Source organism: Pocillopora damicornis, chromosome 8 (genome assembly GCF_964200805.1).
Source record: "Pocillopora damicornis chromosome 8, jaPocDami1.2, whole genome shotgun sequence".
Lineage (NCBI taxonomy): Eukaryota > Metazoa > Cnidaria > Anthozoa > Scleractinia > Pocilloporidae > Pocillopora > Pocillopora damicornis.
Window position 1 is genome coordinate 142,097 of NC_142677.1, and position 12,816 is coordinate 154,912.

The following is a 12,816-nucleotide window of genomic DNA, read 5'->3' on the forward strand; positions in this document are numbered from 1 at the left end:
GTTATGTAGTGAAGGCTCGGTCCTCCTGAACGACTGAGTTAGAGCATGATTATTATCAAATCATTAGTCGGGCATTGATTTATAAACTCAGACATACTTTACTGATAAAGAGAGACTGGATTTGGAACAGATTCTTGATTTACCAGTCAAGAATGCAGAGTTATTTGTGGCACTCACTAACTTACCCTCCCTTCCCTCCCACCGAGCCCCCATCCCTTAAAACGAATGCACTGTTTATTTGTAATCCTAACTTTTTCCTGTCGATTTTAATACTGATTGTTGAAGAGAAATCAGAGAGAAAAAAGGCAAGGAAACGAAGAAACCACGTGAATCAGCTGTATTACCACCGGAAGAATTGGTTCGTTTTCCAGAAACGGAAACGTGACGTCAATTTCAGTTCCTCTTCGTTATGTGTTCATTGATTTGCGAAAGGTTAACGTGGCTTTGGACGATTCTCTTGGATTTTTTTCCTTGATCATCGCTTAAAATCACACAGGCGCTTTCTAAGAAGCTAAAGAGACAATTGAAAATCCCAGATATAATTTTAAAGTGATTTGACGGATTCATCTGATTTGTTTCGGGTTTTGTCGAATTTTAGCAGGTTTCATGATGCGTGTTCATGTCAACTTATTGGACGCCAAGACAATTGCTGTGGAGGTGCAATCTTCAGACGCTGTTGACAAGCTAAAAGAAGTGATATCTCAAGCTACTGGGCTTCCTCCTACCTCTCAGCGTCTTTCGCAGAAAAGAAATGGCGAAGAGATCGATTGTCATAGCATTAGTGTGGGGTATTTGATAAAACCAGGCTCGCTCATTCATGTGGCCTACAAACAGCTGAACTCAGTAAATTCATTTTTTATCAATGCTGTGACCGAAACAGGAAGAGTTCTGAAGGTAACTCTCGAAGAAGGGCAATCTTCCACCATCAACGATCTGAGGAAGAAGTTGTCGAGTCGGGCGATGCTTGGTGTTCCAGAACACAGTCTGTTTCTGCGCCAAATAGACTCGCCTTACCAGAACAAATGCTTAGGGAAATCCTTTAACAGTTTGGACGAATCTGGAGTCAATCATGGTTCAGTTGTGTACGTGCAAATCCATCCATGGGAGAAAAAGTAAGTTTTGATGTTATATGAGTGCGCGAACAGCACAAGTACGTGATCTTCTTTAATAAGTAATAATGAGAAATCAAGACGCCGTCATTTTTGGTACATTTTCCAATAATTAGAAAGGTAGTAATGTATTATTTGAATATTGACATGAGCAACTATAGGTATAATGATTACTCGCATTACTTCGCGCTAAAATAACGAGATATGAGCTTGCATGTTAAAATTTTGTTATCCATTTCTTCGCTCATTGACATTCAATCGATCATTCGTCTCTAATTACATTTATTTACATGGTGATAGATTTTTTCATTGCTGAGTTTCATTCTTATGTCTGTACAATGTTTAATTCATTCTCTGCATTATTTTCCTTTGTTCATCTGCTCACAAATTCATTCAATTGTCCATCCATCTTTTTTCACATTGGTGACACCTTACTTAGCTGAGTATCATTCGTTTGTTTGCTCAATGTTTTAAACGTTTTATTTTAACGTTTTCCTTCATATGATGCAGGCCAATTAATTTTCATCCAATTTATATAATTCATCCAATCCAAGTTGATAAAAAAAGGAAAAAGAAAAAATGCTGGGCTAGATTCAAGACTGAACCAAAAGAAAGTTAAATTCTTTGTAGTTGCAACACAGACCTTAACTAAAAGCCTACAGCAATTACTAGTATAGATTTTATATTATGAAAAGAAAAAAGGGTAAAAGCAGTTTTATATAAGTTACAGTACATGCAAATGCCCCCTGTAGTAATTTATTATAAATTTGTTTTCTTTGCGGCTTTCAATACAGCTGGTTCCATGGGAAAATATCTTGCGACCAAGCAGAACAGATCATGTCCTCTGCAAGCAGTGGACAATTCCTTGTCAAAGAGAGTTTAAGTTATCCTGGAGATTACATCATTTTTGTATGGTAAGTTTGGCTGTACTTAAGTCTACCTCCAGTTACTGATAAATTTTAATGAACATTTATTCATGATAATAGATACTTAGCTACCTCTCCTCCCCCCATTAATTTATTACTTTTGAACCTCATAGCTCTTCATAGATTTTGAGGTAATATTTCAACATTGAAAGGGGTTGTTCTGCTCTTTGATGTCATAGTATTGATGGTAAAACCAGCTACTGGAAGGTGTCGTGGAGCAGGAAGATGCAATTCACAGTTAATGATCGAGAGTATTTTGACAGCATCTCTGACATGGTGGCAGTGAGTATCAACATTGAAGATTACCAAGTTTCAGTCGAAGCTATGACAAATTAAGTGTTAAAGACTTAAATTTACAGGGTTGTCAGTGTAGTTAATTCCTGGTTAAGTTAAAAACTACTTTCACCCACATACTAACCCCACCCACAACAAACTAACTACTAATAACTTACAAAATGTCTTAGTTAAATAGATGAAGTTTACATAACAATTTTCCTTCACTTTTAGACAACCTCATTAAAGTTAAATTGAAATTATTATAATTATACATTTCCACATTACACTATCTACTTACATCTTTTAATTAACATTCTATAAACTATACTCAGTACCTCTTTACTTTACAGTACATACTTACATCTTCTAATTAACACTCTATATACTAAACTCAGTACTGTTCAAAGAAGATGGCAAGGTGAAATGAAAAGACAACTTTCATCTTTAGCAGCTAAGGCACAACTCCCGAGAAGGGAAGGGTGGGAGTGGGAAGGAGAGGGTGCATCTTTGACCAAGATAATTTTGAGAAAAATAGAGACTTTTCATGCATGTTAAGAAACAGGGAAGTTGCTTGGTAAGTTGAAATTTACATGTAAATGAACTTGCCACCCCTCAGTGAAAGCATATCCTGCAGTGGGGAAAAAGACTTTTTACTCTAAATGCAAAGCAAATCATGTCTGAAATCACTTTATTTTCTTTGGCTTGAATAAAATTTGGTTGATATGAGGGCTCAGATTCTGTGACTAAATGTTTCCTTTAATTTTATAAAAAATTTTCAACTCTAAGCAATTTCTTAAATAAAGTAGGTGGAAGAAACATGTGAAGCAGTTCTTATTGAATGTGTTTATAAAGGGTTGATGTACCAGATGTATCATAATAATTTTTTATTATGTCGTATAGTTTTACCAAAACAACACAGGACATTGGCTGCCAATCAAACTGACCAAGCCTGTAAGCAGACAAGAGGTTACTAATGGAAGCACAGATGATTCCTCATTGTGTACAGGGGAAGGTAATTATGATCACACATTCATTGCAATGACGTGATGTAAAGTTTTGTGACAGTCTCATACACATTGTAACAACTCTGTTGCAGCTCCACTGTATTCACAGGTTCAGTAAATATTATTTTATATGTGTTTTCTGTTACTGGTAACTTGTATATACAATAATGTGTTGATAAAAGTAGGGATATTTTTCTTTTCTGCTTGTTGGTTGCACAGTATTAATGGATAGACTGCATATTTTTGCCCCAGTAATGTGCAAATGTGAGTTTGTTTAAACTTTTCTTTCTACTGAAAAAGAAAATGATAAATACCAATCATTGACATCCCTGCCTGATTTCCTTCCACAAGAGTTGTGCTTATTATATTGTGAAGAGTTTGTCCTTTTAAAAATTTATAAAGCTTTGAAGTTTTTAATCAGTTTTTAGTGTGTTCATGAAAGAAGTTGACAGTTCAAGGTGACAGAAGTTCTTTTATTATATAGATACTGATGAAATACCAGGATTTTTCCTTTTACTAAAAAATCATATCTTCATCATGTGCAGTGAGGATACTGTTTTTATCTTTCATGTGTGAGGATATTGGTGTTGCTGTGGTTACTAACATGATTAGCCAATCATAAGAGAACTTCCCACTCAGGCACGCGGCCAGTTCTTTTGAAATTTCATTATTTTACAAAATGGCTTTGAAGTGCGAAGACGGTACAGTTATCGGTGAATTTCTCAATGAGCTGCCAAATTTTCACATTGATACTTTTTCTGAGCTTGAATAACATTCAGGAAGATTTGCCAAAGTCTCGGAAAGTGATGTTACCAGTGACCACTTTAACTGCACTATTTTGCTGTTTCGAAAATGAATAAAAAAAGTTGTCTTTTATGTAGGAATTTCATCAGTATCTATAAAATAAACAGAACATTACATGGCTGCTTGGGGATACAAATTTTATCTTCTCCTGCTGAAAGTATATAGAAGTTTACTTGCAGCACTCGAAGATAAAATTTGTATCCCTGCGCAGCCATGTAATATTCTCTGTACAATTAATGGTATCCTGGTTATGTGGAAATTTCTCCATAAAATATTTCATGGGAACTTTGTACAAGATTTTTTGTAAGAAATTGTAATTTACTCCTTTCTTCTTTCACGTTTTGATTATCCTCAGACAAAAACGTGTCAAGAGGTCGTCTTTGCACAAATTTGCTCCCAGAAATTAATCTTACTGTGGTAGTTGGACAAGAGACTTACTCACTTCTAACAAGTCCTTTCTGTCAAGTGGATGATTTGAAGAAACAAGTTGAAGAATTGAGCGGAGTGCCTGTTGACTCTCAATTAATAAGACTTAATGACAAGGCATTGGTGATGCACAAGTTTTTTCTGAGAGACCATCGTATTTTGAACAACTCAACTATTCATGTTCAAGTTCACCCATGGAATGAAGAGTATGTTCATGTATTTAATTTAGTCTCTGAACTAGTTAGTGTCCTGTCCACTCTGAATCAAAGGGGAATTTGAAAAGGTCTTAATAAGAAACTTCAAGGGTCTGGTATTAATTAAGGTACATTTATTGAAAGATCTGTTCACTTTATGAGGGTGTGATGCAAATCTGAGGGATGGGAGTAGTTAGGGTTGGGTTTGGGTCCACTGTGCCACTATTTAATACCTTAAAATTATTCCTGATCAACTTCTCGTATCAAGACAAAGTCTATGTTGTATGTTATGCCAAGATATAAAAAATGATCTGTTTTGGTTACAATTTTTAAAAAAATTCTATTTCATCATCACCGCCTTCCTTGTAATGATCAATTCTCATCTTAACCTTCTTTGGAATTTTTAAATAATTACCTTGGGTTCCAGATTAAGGGTAAAGATAACTATGATTTTAGGATAACTATGGTTTTTTGATACAAACATACATTATCACCGGTTATTCAATGTGATTAAATCTTGTCTCTGTCCTTTCTTTTTTACTCAGTTGGTATGTTGGCAAAATGTCAGAGAAAGAAATAGAATCTGTTGTGAAGGAGCTAGGCCATGTGACTGATGGAATGTTCCTTATAAGAGATAGTGCCAATTCTCCAGGAGATTATGCTCTTTTGGTCTGGTGAGTTATTTATCAATGATGACAACTATAAGAAATCAAAAGTAATTAGTGTCTCACAATGTATACACCTGAAGTATGGATCACTCTTTTCAACTGCTTAGTGCTAGTCATCTTTTTTTGATTAATTTGACAAGTTAAGTGTCATCTTGTAATGTGTTACATTATGTTTGGCTGTGATAGGTTTGTTTCTAATAGTTATTATAATTATATTGGCACATTTTCCCAAGTTATCTTCTGTTGAACAGCTCTCTCTTGTTGTTGTTGTCTCTCTTGATCATGGGGTTTCATATATTTCTGGAATTTTCAAGGAATCTCAGTCCTTAAATTTTACAGAAGCAGGTGGTGTTAGGTGTTGTTGGTTTGTTCTGAACAGTGAATATCTGCATTCAAGAAAGTACAGCTGTAGTTTATCCCTGTAATGTGTATTGATTCTGTTCTGCATACTCAGGTCCTCCAGTCTCACTGATTGAAACATATTTTTGACAGTAGTGATTGATTGAGTTGTATGACCTAAGAGTGTTTCAACTTAAAAAGGGCTGGCTAATGATAATGTGTTTGATGGTATTCTCAACCAGGCGATTGTTTGTTGTAACTTGGGGCATTAGTGCATGCAAATTGTATAATCATATATTAATTACAACTTACTCATCTTCTATGATCCAATTTTTATGCTGATTGCTGAAGATTGGTGGTCAGAAACAACAAGCTTTTATTGTTAATGGAGCTAGTACAACCATCCTGTTTATAGGGCTCTATTTTTGTGAGCCATTGGTGTCCAATTTGATCCCATGCACTTGTGTGCTGTATGTCATTGTGAGCTGTTTGTGTTTTTGCTTGTAGGTTTCAGGGCAAGCGTCAGTCCTATCGAGTGTCTTACAAGAATCAGTCATACAACATTGATAAGAAGTCACACTTTGGCAGCGTGTCTCAATTGGTAGAGGTGAGTGCCAATGACGTACCAAAAGTTAATCAAAGAAGCACAATGATGTACAATATTTGGAAGTCAAAATATTTGTAAGTCATATAGTTTAGTCATACTCCAGATAGTCAATGTGCATCAGGCTATTTCTGGTTTCTTATGTTGAACATACTTTGGGCAGTTTGACCAACATATACATTTAAAGTATAGTATTGAATTAAAGACATGAGTAGTGTAGTTGAAAGTTAGTAAAGGAAAGGAAAATATCTAATAAAGAAAGACATTATTTCATTATTTCAGAGGAAAGATTAAAATGCAGCCTAAGGCAATAGCTTAGGGCACAGAGTGATGTGTATAATTGATGGTAATACTAAATAGTTACAATAAATAATGATATTTATCTTTCAGCACTATAAATGCCAGAGTGGTTGTTTAGTTACAATTCTCACTGAGACAGTGAAATTTAATAAAGAGAAAAAAGGTAAGGCTTGGTGTTTGAGAAATCTTCCCTAAATCATTGCTCTTGAAGATGTCAGCCCTGTTTTCCTCCTAATCACTTCTAGAACCTTTTTTCAGTTTGTTGAACAGTACTCTTCTATTCCTCACGTAGGAGCATGCCTGGAGAAGCCATATATATAATACACATAATACACCAGCCCTGAGTCATTGATTTAAATTGTACTTTGAATGTTTGGGTAGTAGTCTAAAACTTCTGAAATTGTACTTGGTTATGAGTTGATTATCCTCTTGAAGTTGATAAATGCACAGAAAATTACATGGGATGTTAATTCCCTATCATTTCATGTTGCTTTCAGTTTCTTAGTGACTTTTCAGTTTTAATGAAGATGTAAATCGGATCTCCAGTTTCTCAGATAGGCTTAAATCTTCCTCAGCATACATGAAAAGCAGCTCTGTGTTGACCAAGGGCTGGTGCCTAAACTTTTAGCCTGTGAAATATCCTATGCAAGCTTAGTGCCCTGACTGACCCAATTTCCTGTCAGCATAGCACCACAGTTACAGTCATAACCTTGTAAAGTTAAATCTAATGAGTTAGAGACAGAGCTAGGGAGGGTATTTTTCTCTCCCGCAGGCCTTATTCCACCTGCCATTCTAGCAAGAGGTATTAAAGCCAAAGAGGCTTACAGCAGAGCTTTAGAGCATGGTAAAACATGCGACATTCGTGTGAGAGTCATGCTGATTGGACAAGACTATGCAGGCAAGACAAGTGTTAAAAGATCACTCAAGGGTGACAAGTTCAACAGAGATGAAGTCAGCACAGCAGGTGTGCAGATGGACCCACCTTTGTTAGGGGTCGGAAAAAAGGCATGGAAACCAGAATCAGTTCCTAATGAGTTACCTACCACTATGTGTGATCACAATACAGCTCAGTTGGTAGTCAGGCAGTTGTCAGGAGGCCATGACGAACTAGAAAAGACATCCAGTAAATCTGCTGCTTCTGATGTGCATGATGAAAAACCTGAAACTAAACAAAGTCTGTCTAATGGGGTGCACAGCAAAGAAGAGTTTGATTTTAAACAGAATCTTTCACGGACCAGTATTCCATCCAGTGGTTACGGAAGTTCATCAAGTGGTGACAGGAGCTCTCGAGGCTCACCCACGTTCCCATATATTGGATGTAAGTGTTTAAGAGCTTAAGTTTGTAAGTCAGACTTTGTATCGATGTGTAGATTTCGTCATGTGAGAGGTAACATTGGTGTTCTCCGAGGTGTCCTCAAGCCGGTTAGCAGTAATCCTGGGTCAGCTGCATGCATGCAGGTCTCTAGTCCATTTCAGTAACTGTCAGGGCCCAGTTGTTCAAAGGCCGATTAGCTCTAACCCAGGGTTAAATTTGAATCCAGCTTTCTTTATTTCTTTGTTCAAGTCTTTTTGGGAAAATTTTCACTATTCTTTTTAGAACATCCAATGATCAAATTGCAAGCAAAAAGATTTCAACTGAATTTTTTCTTAAAGTTTTCAGACCTGAAATCAAATTTCACACTAACCCTGGGTTACCTTAACCCAGCTTTGAACAACCAGGGCCAGATTTAGAGTAATGTTAAACGTCTTCGATCAACTTCGGTCCCGAAAGATCTCTATTCGGCGGACATTGTGGATTGGTTTTGTGACCCAAATTTTATCTTTTGAATAACAATTTAACCCCTTGATCAAGCGTGGTGAGTCAAATATGACGGTCTAGTACCAAGTTAAACTTGTATTATTATGCTTAACCGTGTACAGTGTTCGTAATTTTGGGCTAGACGTCTTTACTTGGTTATCGTGTGCAATTGAAGTTAGTGTAACATCATGTTTATGTGGAAGGAGTTGTTTGACTCAAATTGCTTTTCAAATGTTTTTTTTTATCAGCGGGGGAGAAAAATATTATTGGAGAGCCCACTTCACCAGTCCTCCAAGATGAAGTGTTCGCCAATGACCCCGAACCTTTCCGTCATCTGTCACAGGAGGTCATGACCTTGGTAGAACGTATGCTTCAACAAGACAATCACTCAGTTGGTGCAGATCAGATATGGCCAGTGATCTGGGACTTCGCAGGTCAATCCCTGTATCACGCCTTACATCCCATCTTTATGTCGCGTGAAGCTGTGTATCTACTTGTGTCTGACTTGAGCAAAGACTTGTTACAAAGGGCAGATAACTGTGCAAAGCAAACCAAACAGCCGGGGGTCAGGACAGCGACTAAGGGCGAGTCTAGTCTTGATCATCTCATGAAGTGGATGGATTTGGTTCATTCTTTTCGGAATCCTACCCATAATGCCGTAGATCCTCAGGGTTTTGCCCAACCCCCAGTCATCTTGGTCGGTACCCATGCCGATAAAGTGACTGGAGATCCATGGGATGCCATGAATAAGATCCTCGAGAGTTTTGAGGGCAAGGCCTTTTCATCCCATATCGTCGACGACAAATTTGTTGTCGACAACACTCGTGCTGGACAGCCTTTTAAACATGAGGATCAAAATGTCCACAGACTTAGAGAGAAAATTATCTCGGTGGCGTCAACATTGCCTCACACCAAGCAACTCATACCGTTGCAGTGGCTCCACGTTGAGAAGTTACTTCATCACTTAGCCAGCAAAGGATACAAGCACATCACCAGAATGGAATTCAGAGAAGTTTCTAACAAAATTTGCCAATTCGAAGTGGAAGAAGATAGCGAGGAATTGTTGCATTTCTTGTGCGATTGCGGCGCAGTTCTCTACTTTAAAGACGAGTCAAATCTGTTCAACAGTCTGGTGATACTCGACCCGCAATGGCTGATCAATGTATTCTGTGAAATTCTTAGAAGTGTCCCCGGCAAGAGAGAGACGATGAAAATTCGGGAACATCGCCGGATTCTTGCTAAAGACGGGATCTTGTCTAATGAACTTATTGAATATACATGTAAGAAACTTAAACTTGAACTCTCCCAAGAAATGCTAATTTTAATTATGGAAAAAAGCAACCTCATCTGCCACTGGAATGAGCAAAATGGCAAAGTGGTCTATCTTGTGCCCTCGATGCTGACTGCTAAACCAGACAAAGATATATCTGGACTGATTGGTCAAGGGAAGCTTGCTCCAATTTACATTAAATTTTCCTCTGGATATGTTCCTTATGGCGTGTTCTGCAGATTCCTGGTATTATTTGGTCAACAAAGTTCTCCCGAGTGTCCTGCCACTCCACCGAAGCTTTTCGCAAACGCAGCTCGATTTGTCGTCGGCCAGCAAAGCAACTACAACTTGACGTTAGCCTGCTTCAAGAGTGTCATAACGGTTCATCTGGTTTTTGAAGGGAAGTCTGAGGATGGACGAGAAACGGCTTCCATCTGCCGACATATTTGCAGGTTGGTGATGTGCAAAAATAAATTTAATTCGGAATCTTGTACTTCACATGAGCAAAAAGTTCATCATCGAATGCGAATTAGTCCTGTTAGAGCACAAAGTCTGAACCCTCAACTGGAAGATCGGACTGTATGATCAACACTTCGTAATTTTTAAAGCATTACATAAAAAATTGAAAATAGCAATGGAAACGGGAAGTTTAGTTGAGTCCCCCTTTCCAGTTTTTATATTGATAAAACATTTGAAGTAACAATATTTCAAGGTGTAAATCACACTTAATGATGTGATACACAAGCACAAAGAAGGTAGTTCCTCGCATTCTGTTTAAACTGATACCAAAGAGCTTTTTTTGTTGAAAAAGAACTGGTGTGGTTCAAAGAGCGAGTAGCGCGAATTTTATTCTGAATTAGCAACTTAGTATAGGAGATGTATTGAGTGTTTAAACACAGACTCAGCCTACAATTCGTATCCTATAGTGAGCGTTAAACAGAAATAGTGTAAGCCAAAACATCTCGTCTAAAAATTCGTCGGTGACAAAGTGGTGCAGATTTACTTTGTTAAAGTTGCTTTGTTTTTCAGTACTGTAGAACGTACCCTGAAGTCTCTTTGTGTGCAGCATCCGTGGTTACACTCCATGGAGTGGGAGCTGTGTGCCCGATGTGACCTCTGTATGGGTGAAGACGAAGATCCCGAGGGCTGTTCATGGCATCGTGCACGCTCATGTCCTCATCCTGACTGTTCACACTTCATTCCTTTAGTATCAAAGCCTTTGATGTGTGACAGAACCTACAGATCATCAAGTTGTTTGCTCAGCGAGGAAAAACTTAAGCCTTGGGTTAAGGTATGGGAACTATTAACGATTCAGTTGACCAATAACCAGGATTAGGTAATGTGACCAAAATCAACCGAATTTCTCTGCACAAAATTACATGGAAAAGAGAGGGATTTTGGACTGGCCTCTAGTATGTGTTCAGTTACTAAATAGGTGTTGGGGGTGGGGGATTAGTGGTGAAGGGAAAAAGTGAAAAAATCTGGGAGACTTGGACAAGGTGGCATTATAAGAGTGGACCACATGATTTGTTCATTAAGAACATCAAGTTTGACATTTTTGAAAAACACCATCCATCAAGACACAACAGTTTTCCAAAGTCACTGTATGATACAAAAGAAACTTAGATGCCGTTCGTAGTTTTTTTCATTAGAAATATCTGAATTGATATATGTATTTAGTGTATGACTTAGTGATTTTGATTTGTTGTTTGATTGTATAGCCTTAGTTTTGATTGATTGTATAATCTTGGTCTTGGAGGTGATCATAAATCATCCTAGTTTGTGTAATCAGTTGCCTGTTTACCGTTAGACAGACTTTTTTTCTGCTGAACGATTTTGAGTTACAAGACGGTGGATTTTGTTGATTGGATTGAAATGTATCACGTGAAAGCTTGGTCATTTTCTTTATCCAGATCTGGGTTTAATGAATTTATTTATTTTTGTTCAATAGCATTTACGCTGCACAAATCAGAATCCAGGTAAATAATTTGTTATTTGGGGATTAATTATTACAACTCTCTTGCTTTGCATGGATGAGACTTTCACAAAGCCCTGATTAATAACACATTTGAAAAATGCACTTTGCCTTTGAATTTGAGCCGGTGGCGCTCAAAGCTAGCCAGAGTAATTCCAGAATGTTGCAATTGACAGTTAATTTTTCCATTCAACTGAATGTCAATATTATTTCCGTGTCCCGTGTTGATTAGATGGCCTATTTACTCATCTTTTTTAGTAAAACGATTGAATTACCGTAACTGTGTTGGTAAACCAATTTTTACTATCCCTACAGCCCAATTGCAGTTTAAACCTGGTGTGGTGTCTCATGATGATCAACTGCGCCTGGCGCATGATGTCGGTAACAAGTGGGAGCAATTGTGCCGCATCCTGCTAAACGAAAAACATCGGGAGCATATTGAGCGCGATAAAACAAGCCTGTTTGACAAGTGCTTTGCTACACTGTGTACTTGGGTAGGGGCTCAGGGAAGTGGTGCCACATATTGTGCTCTTGGAATGGCGTTGAAGACGCTGATGGAAGAGGAGTCAGACACAGAAGATCTCTGTACTCGGTACTGCCTGGAGTCACAGGGTGTGATGGAGAGTAGTGTTGAAGACACTGTCGACTCTAAAACGGAATAAGCTGAGTTCTGAGGGTAGACGACATCGTAGGCTTCTTTGAAACCCATTAACTCTTTGTGGTCCGTGTTCATTTGTTAGGCCAACCACAATAAAATGTTATAGAATAAATCATAGGGGTTCAGTTACATATCGTTTGCTATTTAGTTTAACATAATACACTGTCCTCTCTCTCTCTCTCTGAAGTTTACCAGCGTGAATTGCCTCAACTCAATTATAATCTAATGTTTTCTGTAACATGTTGTCACTACATACTTATACTCAAAAGATAATAAACATGCTTAATTTAAACGTGGGAGACATCGTGCTGAACTCCAGATTGAAACAGGAGAACGGACCAAAGGAACTTCATTTCTGTTAGGCATATTCACAAATCAGAGTTCAAAAGCGATAAAAGTAAATTCAGATGCAATTTTTTCCATTTTCTCAATTTGCGGGACATGGCACCTCTTTTTTTCCAGTAG

At 37.7% G+C, this 12,816-nt stretch overlaps 1 protein-coding gene across 1 annotated transcript; it reads left to right on the forward strand.

Annotated features, from left to right (window-relative positions):
- The first annotated feature begins 31 nt into the window (after positions 1–31).
- On the forward strand, positions 32–12,643 carry LOC113680651 (uncharacterized). Its single transcript, XM_027197683.2, has 13 exons — positions 32–1,112; positions 1,904–2,023; positions 2,215–2,317; positions 3,212–3,323; positions 4,475–4,751; positions 5,285–5,413; positions 6,254–6,353; positions 6,741–6,813; positions 7,423–7,968; positions 8,697–10,170; positions 10,748–11,009; positions 11,670–11,697; positions 12,009–12,643. The coding sequence occupies exons 1-13, from the start codon at positions 607–609 to the stop codon at positions 12,353–12,355; spliced, it is 4,077 nt and encodes a 1,358-aa protein (XP_027053484.2). The 5' UTR covers positions 32–606; the 3' UTR covers positions 12,356–12,643.
- Positions 12,644–12,816: the final 173 nt, after the last annotated feature.